Source organism: Octodon degus, unplaced genomic scaffold (assembly GCF_000260255.1).
Source record: "Octodon degus isolate 3935 unplaced genomic scaffold, OctDeg1.0 scaffold00141, whole genome shotgun sequence".
Taxonomy (NCBI): Eukaryota; Metazoa; Chordata; class Mammalia; order Rodentia; family Octodontidae; genus Octodon; species Octodon degus.
Genome location: NW_004524717.1, coordinates 165,179 through 179,629, shown reverse-complemented (window position 1 = coordinate 179,629; position 14,451 = coordinate 165,179). Strand labels below are relative to the sequence as shown.

Here is a 14,451-nt window from a genome sequence, read left to right as displayed (position 1 = left end):
GCTCTGCAGTATCCCTAGAAAGCTGTTTCTCTCTTGAAACTACTTTTCTTTGGAAAACAAGCCCTGTGCAGCTTTTGCCATCAAGTTTTCAAGATAACATACTTCTAGGTTTGATTCTCCTTTCCTGTGATCCTACCTGGGATCCAACCCTGGCCTGGGCCAAGAGGGCTCCTATATCAGATATCATACTAACTACACACGTAGCCCACAAGAAATTACTCCACTCTTATAGGGCTGTTTTTCTTATCTTCTTAACTAATCAGGGTAAATTAGATGGCTTCTAATTCTGCATGGAGATAGATATTTCAGCTGTAAGCCCTTGGAGGTAAGCAACATTGCAGCAATGAGTGCTTCCAGAGGAAGCATGCACCCCTTTCCCTCTTTCCCATCTCCAGAGTCTACTTCTGTTTCCTACCATCTCTTTTATTTTGCTCTTTAAAGTACTTACAGGCTGGGGAGATAGCTGGGTGGTCTAAGCACCTGCCTGGCAAGTGCAAGGACCTGGGTTCAATCCCCGGTACTGTATGATGTGCAGGCCACTGAAACCAGGTGTGGTGGTGCACATCTGTAATCCCAGTGCTGGGGAGGCTGAGACAGGAGGATCACTATGAGTTCCAGCTGCATAGCAAAATCCTGTACCAAATAAATCTTAAAATAAATAATTTATATTATGGTCCTCTGACATTAGAGAAACAATACAATATTTAGCCTGTTTATGACTTATTCCACTTTAGTACTAGGCTCTCACGATCCCTCCATTTCCCATTTTTCTTTATGGCTGAGTGTACTCCATTGTGTGCTAGCACAAAAACAGACCTCTTGGCCAGTGGAACAGAACAGAGGACGCAGAATTCTTCATACACCTTGAGCCATTTAATTTTTGATGAAGGGGTCAACAACACATGCTGGGGCCCTTTTACATATTACATATTGTATATAAGTAATTTTTTACATATTATGTATGTAAAAGCCCATCTTATATAGCAGGTGCCCTTCGTGCTACCAGGCTGCTAATGGGGCACACAGACAGCAAAGAGAAGGGGGGATGCGGCTGAAATCTCCACTTGGCTGCATTTCTCTAACTCTAAGCTTCTCTCTAAATGGAGCCAGCTGTGTTTAGGACACCCCAAGGAGACTCTCCAGTCTCCTCTGTTTCTGCCCATTTTTGCTGACCTCTAGACACAACTTGTCATCTTACAAAGACATATCTGGTTCCAGCTCTCTCTCTTGGCTGAAATTTCTTAGAGCCATTTGTAAAACTGGAGGCATGTCCTCGTGGGGCAGGAGAGAAGCTGAGTTCAAATTGTGCCTAGGGGCCGGTACTAGGCGGTAAGATGTGCTACAGAGTCGTGGGCTCGGTGGAGCCTGAGTGCCAGCAGCTGTGAACAAGCCATGGGCTGGATGCCTTTTGTGGTATGCCTAAAGATAGGTGTGATCCTCTCTGGGGCAGCTTATCAGTTATTTTAGTCAAAAAGAAGCTTAATGTCACATTCGAAAGACCTGCTATCTTCTGCCTGCAGTAGAGTGATTTTAAATAAAACTCTACAAAATCAATAGTCCTGTGTCTTTGAGTTCTGCTTCCTCCAGTCTTCTCAGATTTCATAATTTATTCAACCATTATTGGAAGTGACACAAGAAAATTAATGATCTCTAAGGAACAAGGATGTCCCTTGGAGTTGGAGTTTTATGACTATGTTCTATTTTATAATGGAGCTGGATGGAAGTTAGGGTGGTCTCAAACTGGGTGTCACCAAGTTCCCTGAAACAATGTCTTTCTTTTGCACATTTAAAGTATACAGCCTATTTTTTCCTCCAAGAGTGTTTACTAGAGGTGACTACTATATATCTGTCTGATGGCAAATGATTGACATATAAATTGCCTTGTCTGTACAGAATAGTTAAAGAAGAAAAATTTCTTAAAATACATACCACAGAGAGGAGAAAAATAAAGAAGAAAGCACCAGGTCAACCTTAGATGCTCATCACAAATTTATTAACATGCTGCAAAATGGATCAGATGATTCAGATTCAACCCCACTCCCACCTCAGCCAAGAATTATCAGTTCATGCAAAGTACTGGAAAATTAAGTGAAATTCAAATTCATTGTCCCCAGGAAATGATGTAACTTACTCACCTAGTAGGATTTAACCCAGAAAAGCCTCTGGTTTTTGATTTCATGCAGTGGCTATTCCAAAACACAGGGGATGAAAGAGAGAACAGACAAAAAAAATCGACGCAGGACCCCCAGATCTTAGCCCTCTGTTGCACCAGAGAATGGTAGGAGGGCTGTTAGCAAGCACCCATGTGGGGTGCGGATGGAGGCAGGGCGCATGTCTGTAGTCTGTCTCTGATAAGACGCTATCACCTCTTTTCTGCTGGTGGCTTTTGTTTCCTCTGATCTTGTAGCTGCTACATGTCATGCTAGAATAGTGACAGTGATGGAGCTGACTTAGAGATCTGCCAGAGGAAGATTCCAGATCAACTTCAAAGCCTGGCCACTCTCTGACACTCTAAGCAAACCCCCTCCGGAACCTTTTCCAGTCCAACACTCTTTGAAAGAAAAGACATAAAGGGAAGACAAACAGATAGGAAAGATGTCAGGGGACAGAGGCTCCAGCTGCTAAGGGCCCCACATGCTGGTGGGTGGGGAGTGGAATATGCCTGCCCAGTGTCTGAGGAGAGGCGTGCTGCCCTTCCCCCCAGTAGGCATATGGTGCTGGGGGCAGGGCTGTGTCTCTCTTCCAGGGGACTAGGCAGTGGGATGAGGCAGAGGTCAAAGGGGCAGAAATCTTCTAGCTCATATTTAAACATACATTATAATTTATAACTCAGTTATAAATTATTGTTTGAATTAAACACACTTAGTCCACCCAAGAAGACAAACCCATTCAAGGTGCTTTCAGAAGCTGGTAGCAACAGAAAGGCTCAAGGCAAACAACAGGCTAAAGTGAAATCCTGCACGGTCCAGGGTAAACCGAGGTGCTGGTGACCTGCACTCTCCTTCCGCAGTGTGTGGCCCTCCTCCCACTTGCTCTCAGTGTTTGTAGATGTGCCCATAGCCATGTCTGGAGGGTAGAACACGGAGTCCCTACCTCAGATGAGAAGGACCCCAGTTACCTGTTCCATTTCCATCTAATCCTCGCAAGTAAGGAAAGCTGTCCACCTCTGAGGGAGAACTGGCCGCAGTGAGGAATGCAGTGAGGTCGCTGTAGCTAGAGTTCTCAGGCAAGCGCAGAGCCCTTCTTTGGAAATGAACGCGAGGCTGTGGCCGGGCACCTGTGGGGATTAACCTCCAAGTTACCTTCTCAAGGAGCTGCTGCCTGCCTTAGAAAAAGCAAAAGCAAGCAGTGCTTCCTAGGGTTTCAGCATGCCTCCCCTCACCGCCAGCCCCTTCCCACACTGCCTCCAGTCCCTCATTCATGCAGGACACAAAGATGTGACAACATGCTATTATAGGACAAGAAATAATAGCCCATTGTCACATTTGTTTTGACACAGAATGTTATTTAGGTTTTAAACAAAAAGCTTTTTCCAAATTCTGTTTGTGAGCGATCTATTCACTGCACAGCATTTGCCCATGAATTGGGTAATATTTTGGGAAAGTTCAAGAGTAAATGAAACATAGTAGATGACAATTAATCTCTTTGCACAAACAATGCAATATACTCTGGGATACTGCTCCTAACCCGTCTTTCATCTCCCCAGTAAAATCTGGTTTTCCTGTACAGAGCAAATTGAAGCAGAGCAAATGAACAGAATGTACAGCCTTGAGAAGAATGGAACACGGAGCCCGGCGCTGCGAACCCTTTCCTTCCCGCGCAAGCTGCCATCAGGCATCTCGCCTGTTCCTTGAGGGTGCTTCCTACTTGTGACAAATTATGTCAGAGAATTTACAAGAAGATCTGGAGATGGATGATGTGAAGTGACATTCCACCAAGCTCTGGCCTGCTCCTTCGTGTCACCTGCAGCCCACCTTTTCCAGGTGCTGTAGTGACTACAAACAAAGGAAGGATAAGCCTGTTTTTACCTAACGTGGTGACAGTCACCAGCGTGAAGATGCTAAGCATTTTTTTGCGCAAACCTGGCAAAAATATTAACACAAATCCTTGCATCCTTCTCTGGCTTGTGGTTGACTGTGTCTCTGAGCTCAGTCAAGGGTTTCTCCTCCCCAGTATACCAGCTACCCCAGGGTCCCTGTTTACCCTGGCGCAGAGAACTTACAAGGTAGCATCAGCCTATCTGGACATGTCCTGAAGTAAGAGCTTCAGGGCTCAAAAGATCAATAAATCCAAGGCTCTTTTCCTGTAGGTGAGGCCATGGAAGCCCAAAGGACTTTTGTTTTCTATACAGGGCAGGCTGCCCTGGCTGCTATGACCTGAGTGGTAGTAGAGTCACACACTTCCTCTTCCTCCTAAACTTCCCTGCTCAGTGTCCCTTACTGGCTGAATATCCACTTGGAAATGCAGGCCCAGGTGCAGAGCCCAAGGGTGGCCAGTCCTGTCTGATGCTGGTCACCTGCACTGACATTCACTGCACATACCCACCAGCCCTGTTCTGGATGACGCATACTGCATTTCAAATGCACAGAGACACACTAGCTCTGTGGGTTGGCCTCTTTTGACCTTTTTCCCTTGGATGGTACAGAATCCTGATGCCTCACTCCTGCTGGGTCTGCACAAAACCCAAGCTCCCTGTGGTCCACCCCTCAAGCTCTTTGTGCTGGCTGGAAGCCAGCAGTGTGCTCCCCCTCTTCCCACCCCTGCCGGATTACACACACTGCCTACTTCTTTTTTCTCCTTTTCTGCCCCATTTTCAGAGGTGGGATGTCAAAGTCAGCCTCTCCCTTTCCATCTCCTCACCCCACCCACACAGTGACACTAACGTTTCCAGTGATAACTGTTTTCAATGAGAGGAAAATGTATTTTCTCTGCTGTTTCCTGCCTCAACAATGCTGTTGGTGTTATTCAATTGTGCAGACCTGGGTCTCACACAGTAGAAAAGGAAAGAATTCAGCTAATATGAAGAAAAAAATGGCATGACTAAGGGGGATGAGGGAAGAGGGTGCACTGGGTTTCCTTAGGGTCTAGGGAAAAGGCAGAACCCAGGTCACCCCAGAATGAGGTGGGATATATACACTTTCATTTTATTTTTTTTCACTCTCTGTCTCTCTGCACCCCTTCCCTCCCACTCCTCCCATCCTTGTAGGAGAATGTGGTTGCCAGTCTGACATGCAAGGTCTGTGTGCTGTGGTTGCTGTGGCGGTAGCTGGGACTGGAGCATTTAGGGGGCAACGCTCAGCCAGGTTGATGAGAAAGAGAAGTGGCCACCCCAGCAGACCTGACAGGCACCGTGACTGGCACAACATGGCAAGGGTGGATCTGCTAAGGTAGCCAGTATGCAGCACGCAGGCAACAGCTCTGCCTGATGAAATGACCAAACAGCTGAGGAGTCTAAGGATATAAGTTATTCTCAGCCATAGCATAAACAAAACCGAAGAGGGTATGTGTGTGGGTGTTGGAGAAGTGGCTGCATTTTTGTCCATCTTCATGCATGAGAGCTGCTAGATCTTCACACCACTGGGTGGAAATGGAAGCTGGAGAGTGGACTGGTCTCCCTTACATCCTGCTGTCCTCAAACACAGGGCTCCACCCCATTCCCAGCATGCCTCTCACTTAATGAAAATGCTGGGGCCTCCATTTCCACTCAGCACATCAAATTTACTTCTTCCTGTTTTTCTTTTTCTCCTCCAAAGTCAACCCAAGCCCTTCTCCTCACTTCACTTATCTCTGCCAACTCTGTCAGCAATTTCTGTGTCTAGGTTTTGCTTCCCTCCTCAACAAACATACTCATTTCTCCCCCACCTTGAACAATCATCACTAAACATTACTTCAACTTTGCTATCCCCATAAAGGACTGCCTTCTCTTCTTCTGCCCAACCTCTGCAATGTGATTGTGCCCACAGTACATGCCAGAAATAGGGACTGCAAATTCATGACCAATTCTCAGCCTTTGTCCTCTGTGGCCTCTTCATGATGTTCAATGCTGTTTGCCACCCTTGCCCACCAGTTCCCTCCATCTTGGCGTTCACAGCCCTGTGCCCTGGTTCTCTCCACAGTCTGTCTGCTTTTTCCCCCTGTGGTTCTTTTCTTCCCTTCCTGCCTTCAAATGAAATAGTCCCTCAAGGGCTGCCATCCATTGCTTCTGCTGGTTTTCTCCCCTCCCCTTAATGATTCCCTTCCACCACTGCCACCAGGGCTGTCATTGTCCTCCCCAGCCTGGCCTCTTTTCAAAGTTCCACACTTGTACCTCCCCTGCCTTTAAGCTGCTTCTACTCAGATGCCCTGCTAGCACCCCAAAACCATTGCTTACTTCTTCTCTCACTTAATGACCACAAGTTCTTCCCAATACCCACTTTGGAATCCGGGTTATCATTATCCCTTCTGAATATCTTGTGGAGTCACTCAATGGCCAGGACAGACCCATCTTTGTCAACATTTCTTTATTTCTTCATCTATTCCTTTCCTTTCCGTTTCTACCTTATGCTACACTACATTACCTTTGTCTCAACTACTGGGAAAGTCCGATCATAGCTCCCTGCTTCAGTCTTATCCTTTTTTCCACTGCACTTGGTGACACATGGACTGCCTTAAGATTCTACTCTGGCCATGGCTTCTCCTTGCTCAGAAACCATCCGTGCCAAATTAACAATGGCGACAAAATGAAGTAGGTCAATACAGACCTAAATACTACTTCACAACTCTTATACCTGAAAAGCACAGATTAGTGCTTCAGTATTCATAAGCCCACAAAACAACCCTGGGGGATTTTCTCCTGGATTTTCGAGGAATCTAAAGCCCCAAAAGGTTAATTAACTTGGCCAAAGCAATTCTGCATTTAAGAGGTAGGAATCATTTAATTCAAATGTCTGTGTCCCTTCTATTACACTATGTCTACCTCAAAGTAGATGCTCTAGTTATTAACAGTCAGCCAGAAGGACCGCATAGCTCTGTTTCTATATATGTACTCCTCCTCCTTTCTGTGTCTGAAACTTTTTCATATTGCCTATCTGTACCATATAAAATGTATCTCAAATCCCATCCCTTTGTAGCCTTTCTTGATCTCACCCCAGGCTCTGAGCTCTGTCCCTCTTATAGTCTTGACCTTACTGTGCCCTGTAAGGTACTATATTTATGGGAACATCTGCAATCTCCCTATAGGAGGCACAGCAAGAGAACACGGATGTTGGACTCACTTAACTCCCAGTTGAAACCCTTTCTTTACCACTTTCTAGTTGAGTGGTTTGGGGCTTCAAGTTATTTACTGTTAAAATGGGTGTGGATCATACCTGTCTTGTAAGGCAGCTGCTGTGATATCTGTCCAGAACATACATGTAACAGGGCTTACAGTACTTCCTGGCATGCCTCAGGGAAGGATAAAGGTTACTTTCCCATCTCTCCCCTTTTAGACTAAAGAGATCAAGAGTAGCTGTTCTGTGAAATGCATTTCACAAGCCCAATCTCTACCTAGAGCCTAGCCATACTTGGGTTGAGATGGGTGGCAACATCTGGCAAGTTCAACTCTGCCAAACTCAACAAGAGAAATTTCTAAGCAATAGTATGAGGCCACATAAGAGGGCCCAAAGCCATGTGGCAAGAGGAGGTATCTCCAAAGCTAGAGAGGCTCGGAGATAGGAAGTTGCAATCTGAAGAAGCAGGGTGCAAGGAAGGTTTCTTTTTGAATGGCAAAACTTTAAGCAATTCTGAGCACTGAGATACGACCAAGAGACAACATAAAAGATGGTGCCCAGCTTGAGGAAAGCTGGAGAGAAGAACAGGAATGGGACCCAGTGGGGAGGTGAAAAGGCTCAGGGCAGGGGCTGAGCCCTGCAGGGAGGGGTCCGCACAGTAGAGGAAGGTCTCTGAGGACACTGGTCCTTGTAGGGCTCCGTTTTCTCTAAGACAAGCAACTAGGAGTAGGGTCTGAGAGTCGGTGAAAGAAGCTTCCAGGAGGTGTCCTGGGAACAGAAAAAAGCTAGGTATGGAACAGCAAGAGCCCCTGAAGAGGAAGAGCTCACTGATGTGGGCATGGCAGCCAGCTTGTGGGTGGGACAGCCAAAAGCAGCCAGGAATGTCTTCCCAGTACCTTGCTCGCTACCATTACCATGTTGAATGTGTCTCTCTAGAGTCAGCAGAGGGTTCTGGGTGGCTCTGGGAGCCAGAGCTGCAGGCCAGCTCTGTGGTCTCTCTAACGGCACTGAATAGCCAGGGCACTCTGTCATTCCTCACTGCCAGTCATGCTGGGGTTAACTCCAGCAGTTACCACCAAACACGCCCCATGAGATGTCAACTAAAAGTGTTCTTCAGCACAGCACAAACTGAGTCTAAGAAAGATTCCCATAATTTATGAGCGCTCTCTCTATCTTCTTATCTCAGTGACAACCCTAAGAGGAATTTACCAGTCTTTTATAATGAGCACATTTTCCAGTGCAGCCTCCTCCTGGGATTCCTCCAGCTCACCAGTGTCCCCTGGGCTCGGCCCTTTTCCTCACTGTAACAGGTCTGCCCCAGCTTGCTTTATAGACAGGGTGGACCCTAAAAGCACAGCCACTTCTTCACTCTCACAATGCAAGGGCTGCTGACGACAAGGTCAGTCCCTCAAGCACCGGGCACTTGCCCTGCTGCTCATGCTGGCGGGCTGCCTCAGGACACTGCCCCGCTGGACGCCGGAAGGGCTTGCTTGGTGTGTGGGCCAGAATTTGCATAAATGCCAAACAGTCCATCCATTGAGGAGGAAGTAAGTGGACAGCCTTTTAATTTTTCTAGAAAATTCGCATTACCATGTGTTCATTCTCTATTTGGCTATAAACATTTTAAAGCAAAAACTTCAACCAAAGCATTGTGTGTCTACCTGAGGGGAACAGGGCCAACTGCTGCCTTTCTCCTCCCTCATCCCCATCTCGCCCACAGTGCACTTTGATCTTCTGAAGCTTTTCTTCCAGTGTCATGTGAAACACCCAGGCAGCACCTGCACGAGTGGCTTCAGAACAGCACTGCCCTGCGTGCTCCTGACCCTTGGCCAGGCCTGTCCGCCGCTGTCCCAGCAACACCTGCAAAGTCAGCTGGCTCATGGGACTCCCATTTCTGGGCAGGGAAGAACTCATTTTTTCCCTTCTTTACATTCATGGAAAAACAATACAGGTGACCAAATGTGACCAGATAGCACATACAAACAATGTATCACCCATAAATTCAGTACAATGTTGGTGTCATTGCAGTACGTAAATGGTGGCAAAGTCTTCCATTTTCAAAATTAGCTACATATAGATGTGCTTTCAAAGGTAAGAAACCTTGAAATAAAGTTACCCATTATCCATATCACTGCTAATCCCTAAACTTTCCTGCTAATCCCTAATACTACAGCTAAACATGTTAAACTCGTGACGCAAAGTAAGTTAAAAAATTAACAAGATGCCTGCAATTTTGAGAAGTGGTGTGGAAATGAGGTTCCTGAAAGGAAGAAATGGCTCCCAGCTAGTTTCTGGTTAGCTACAGGAGGCAGGGATATGACAGTCCAAATAAATTAACTGTATCAGAAACTACCTGGCTCACTGCTTTGGACTTATTTACAGGAGAATAGTCCTTGTTCCAGAGAGAAAAAAGTTACTCAAGTACTGTGTGTGTGTGTGTGTGTGTGTGTGCACATGCATGTGTGAAAGTATAAGATGTGCATGTGTGTGAACTACACTCTTTTTTAGCATTTATAATACAGTAAAGACTGACCACAATATAAGTGACCTACAGGAAAAACAATAAGTAGTGTGCGTTTACTCAGCCCGTCAGTGATTCCTCCCAGGGTTACTGTCAAAGATGATGATACAGGCCTCCTCTACCAGGCTTATAAGTTTAGTGGATGAGGACAGGCAAATCATCAGTATGGCCGAGAAGGAGGCATCACAAAAAATCCGGAGTTCCAGTCAGTGGTTATCTGTAAGGGCCCAAGTGAAGGGCAACAGGGATGACAGGCTGTGGGCATCCAGGACAGCAGCCCAACAGCATGAACACACAGGTTCTGGCCCTGCTGGTGCTGAGCTCAGGCAGCTCTGGGATTAGGGGTGTGGGGTGGGCTCCAGGTGGAACATGGGGTGCATCCACTCAAACACTGGGTTCCTGGCCCCAGCCCACTTGCTTCTGACCTGCTACCAAAAGGCTTCCTCTGCTTCCCTTTCTTTCTGTTCCTTCTAACTGGCTCACAGGTGGCCTGGTTAGAGCCTGGGCCCAGCCTGTACCTAATGAACATTCAGCCGGATGCTTGATTCAGTCTGAGTAAAAGAGAGACCAGAGCTGCTAGCTTCAGCTGGGCCTCAACTTTGAAATGCTCAATGAGCTGGGTCTCCTGTGCCAGGTGTCTACTCAACCCATGGCCTGCAGGGACGGGGGAGGCAGTATGACTCCCGCCTCCAGTGGAGGTACAGGAAGAGCTCAGGAAAGTTGGCATTCAGAGGCCTTTACTGTCCATGATGGCATGGTAAGATGGAAGAGGGGGTGGGACATCCCAGATGAAAAGCAGAAAAAGAAATTCAGTTAGGCTAGAGCATAGCAAAAGGAGCAGAATGCTTAGCGGGGAGACTGAGGTCAGGTTAGAGAGACTGCAAGTGCTTAGCAAGGAGGTGATTCTATCCCATAAACAAAGGGGAGCCAGGAAAAGGGAGAAAGATGAGCTCGCCTCAGGAAGACCAGGCTGGCTGTCCTGCCCAAGGCCCTCAGAAGGAGACATAGGCAGGGAGCCTGCTCTGCCCTGCAGGAGTCCAGTTCAGTGCTGACGTAGAGAAAAGACCAGCACAGCAGCACTGGGTGCCTGCAGGGACTCCTCAGGCCTCAGCTTGTACCTAGGCCACAGTGGTGCAAAGAAGCAATCAGTGGGTAGAGGAACTGTGGCCGTAAGTGACTTGGGCTGGCAGGCCAGGCCCACCATAATTACATTTGACTCCTGAAGGCAGATCATGCACAACTGCCACATGGGAAGAAGAAGATGTAGGACACAAACTGGGGTCCCTCAGAGGCCCCCGACAGAGGAGACAACTCAGTGTCTGGGTTGCAAGTGATAGTGTGGAGTTGAGCCTGCAGTGACAAGGTCTAGCAGCCACATGTAAGGTGATTGCTGGGGACCCTACACGTTGAGCCCCATCACAAACGCAGTATCCAGCTAAAGTCAAAACTGCTCCAAGGGTCAAACTATCAGGAAAGGATCCCACATTCTCTCTTTAGTGCCTTAGGAAGTGAAAAGTGGGTACAGAGGTAGTTGTGGAGAAGAAAAAGGCCAATGATGACCACATGGAGCCTTCAAACTGGGGGCTGAGAAGGAAGTGGTGAGGAAACCCCTGTGGAAACTCCATGTGATTCAGTACAGCGACATTTGCCCTCCTTCACCAATAGTCATCTCTACAGAACTACGGCAGCAGCAGAGGCTTAGGGTGGGACCTACAGCCAAGGGTGGAGAGTTTAGATTTTATTCCAAGGGCAATGAGACAACCACTTCAGAATGGGAAGCAAGGTCATTTGATCCCCTGTGGCAAGAATGGGAATGGTACTATGGATAAAAAATTTCCAGAAGTGCTCTGGGGGGACCTGGCGGCCTCCTGGATTCCTGAAGCAGCAACAGGGATGGGAAGAAGAGGCTGCTCAGCAGAAAAGGACACACAAGGACAGGCGAGTCCAGGGTAATTCCTAAAACTACCATGGGGCAAGCGTCAGTATATGTTTATATCATTTATTGAACTAGAAGGCAAAAAGTAGTCAGGATCTCTGGAGTCATGTGTTAAGCCAGAGGTGCCCACTAAACTGTCAACTGTAGGTGGCAAATAAATGGCTGCCACTGGGCCTCCATCTCAGGGGAGGCTGGGCGCCTCTGAAAGAGGGTGGGAGAGTAGTCAGTCCAGGAAACACCAAAAGCAAGGAGTCCAGAGGCGACCATCCAGGGACAGGAATGGAAAGAAGTGTGGGCCCAGAAAAGGCACTGGGGTCTCCCAAGAAAGAGTGACCAAGGAACTGAAAGAAAGGGCCACAAGGCAAGATGACATCATTCTCCTCTGAAAGGGGAGGAGACCCCAGGGGGTGGAGAGGAAGTGTTTGTGTGTGTGTGTGTGTGTGTGTGTGTGTGTGTGTGTGTCTGAGGCGGGGAGGAGCTGCAAGTGGGAGATGGCCAGTAGCTCTGACCACAACAAAGCTGAAAGAAAAACTGGGCAGTACCAAAGCCATGGGCACAGGCCAAGTGTGGTTCCGACATAAAAGAGTGTGGTCAGGCCCATCATCGTTCTCTTTGGAAGAAAGAAAGATAGCTTTGTAGACTTTCGCTGTGCAGAGGACATCAAAATTTGTATGTCTGTGTTGCTCCCAAATTTGATCACAAATACTACCAGAGACTTCTTTTCTCCTCAAATTCATCCTTTAAGAGAAACAGCTGCCAGTCAAGTTCTATGTCTCCATAGCTCTTAATAATGTAGGAGAAAGGAGTCACCCCATCTGCAGATGGCGCACACATTTTGTTTAATGTGTAAAATGATACTAGAATAGAGTATAAAGGGCAGTGGTCTGGGGGTGTCCTGGATTCCTGCAGCAGCAACAGGGATGGGAAGACTAGGCTGCTCAGCAGAGGACACACAAGGACAGGCGAGTCTGGGGGCATGTGTTAAATGTGTAAAATGATACTAGATTAGAGTATAAAGGGCAGTGGTCCCTTAGTATCACCACAGCAGTGGCCTGGGATCCCCTGTGGATACCAAAATCCACAGAGGCCAAGTTCCTTCCTCTGATGTATTTTAAGTCATCTCAAGATTATTTATAACACCAATGTAATGTAAGTGCTGCATGAATAGATGTTAGACTACTGTTTGGAGAATAACAAGATAAAATCTCTCCATTTTCCCTAGTGACGTTAATTTTCTTTCTTAGGAGGTTCTATCAAAGATTGGTCAACCTATAGGTCCTCCTTTCTTTTCTCTTGCATGCTTATATGCACACTTATAGGATGAGCCTGAGAAAAATAAGGTTACCGGCAACTGAGAGATTAACCGAAATTCAGTTGTGTTCTCCCCTCACAGGGACAGAAGGATGCTGTGCTCTGGCTGTGGACAGCCCACTGCTGTCACCACCTGACAGTAAGTTTTTAGTAGTTGGCCCCAGAGTGACTGTCATTCTCTTTTTAGATGTGAAACATACCTTGGAATCCTGATACTATTTGGACAACATCTTCATAGACCATTAGAGTAGCAGATCGTTCTGGAAGCAGGCCAAGGCTCAGTGAGGAAAATACTGCAGGAACAAAAATGAACATCAGGGAATTCTGACAGTCAAATCCAAAGTCCCACTGCAGTTTCCTGGTAGTCTGAGTTCTTGAATAAGCTGACTTCAAATCAATCAATAATGTTGATTCACAATATGATTAATGAAAATGCCAGAAGAAAAATTGCAATCACTTAACTATTAGCCCTAGAAAGTCAATTTAGGAACAGTGTTACAAATGTCTAGTAAGCTGAGCCTCTTCACATTAGGAATACCTTAATGCCACATTTTATAAATATTGAATATGTATCAACATTAAGTCATGTTAGTGGTATAACTTATTTTCCCTAAGTTATTTATATTACATAATTTATATCTCTAGACCATAACTTTCCTTCAAACAAGAAATTTACGCGTGACAGATAGTGCTTTTTTGTCAAAGACATCTTTAAGCAAGTTAGTATACATGATCGCTTGTGTTCAATGTGGCAGTAGCAAACAGTGGCTATTACTATTTTTATCTGTGTCTTAATCATTTACCAACAATTAGTATTTTAAACCACGATGTTGGTTGCTTATTAAGATGGAAGAATTTAGGAGGAAAAAGAATAGATACTTTCTATCACATCTCCTTTAAAAAGATTTATACTGTTTTTAAACACCTTTACAATAATCAGCCTTAACATGGATATTGCCATGTTGCAAAGTAAATACATTAAGTAAGTTTCTATTTTTTTTTTTTCAAAATTAGTTTTTTGTTTTTTTGGTGGAACCAGGGATTGAACTCAGGCCCTTGCGCTTGCCAGGGAAGCGCTTATTCCACTGAGCCATCTCCCAGGCCCCTCAAAATCAGTTTTAAGGGCACAATAATAGGATAACTTGTTGACTGACTAGATTCTTTATACAATGAATGTCTCTGCATAAGAAAGACTTTAAAAATACATGTTATTTTGAAAAGTACTACTTCAGTATCTAGATTTCCAATAAAAATTTCACAAAGCCTGTAAGTTTACCTATAAGCAGAACATATAAATTCATAATAATAATCACTACCAATAACAATTACTAACATGCCAGAAATTATCCTACATGCTTTGAGTTTTAGTAACTTATCTAAATATCAAAAGCTCTATGGGGCCGGGGAGATGGTTCAGTAGAATAAGTGCTTCCCTG

At 46.0% G+C, this 14,451-nt stretch overlaps 1 protein-coding gene across 4 annotated transcripts in view; it reads right to left on the bottom strand.

The window, feature by feature from the left end:
• Fam171a1 (family with sequence similarity 171 member A1) overlaps positions 1-14,451 on the bottom strand; it is a 146,463-nt gene that overhangs the window by 41,628 nt on the left and 90,384 nt on the right. For 3 of the 4 annotated variants that reach the window (XR_002818172.1, XM_004641738.2, XM_023701841.1), the window contains exons 3-4: positions 13,216-13,308; positions 3,119-3,277 (exon numbers count right to left, since the gene is read on the bottom strand). Coding sequence is in view for 3 of the 4 variants with exons in the window: in XM_004641738.2 (XP_004641795.1) it covers positions 3,119-3,277; positions 13,216-13,308 (252 nt within the window). In the remaining variant the exon portion in view is untranslated. The remainder of the gene's footprint in view (positions 1-3,118; positions 3,278-13,215; positions 13,309-14,451) is intronic. The other variant, XM_023701840.1, reaches the window with a different exon arrangement.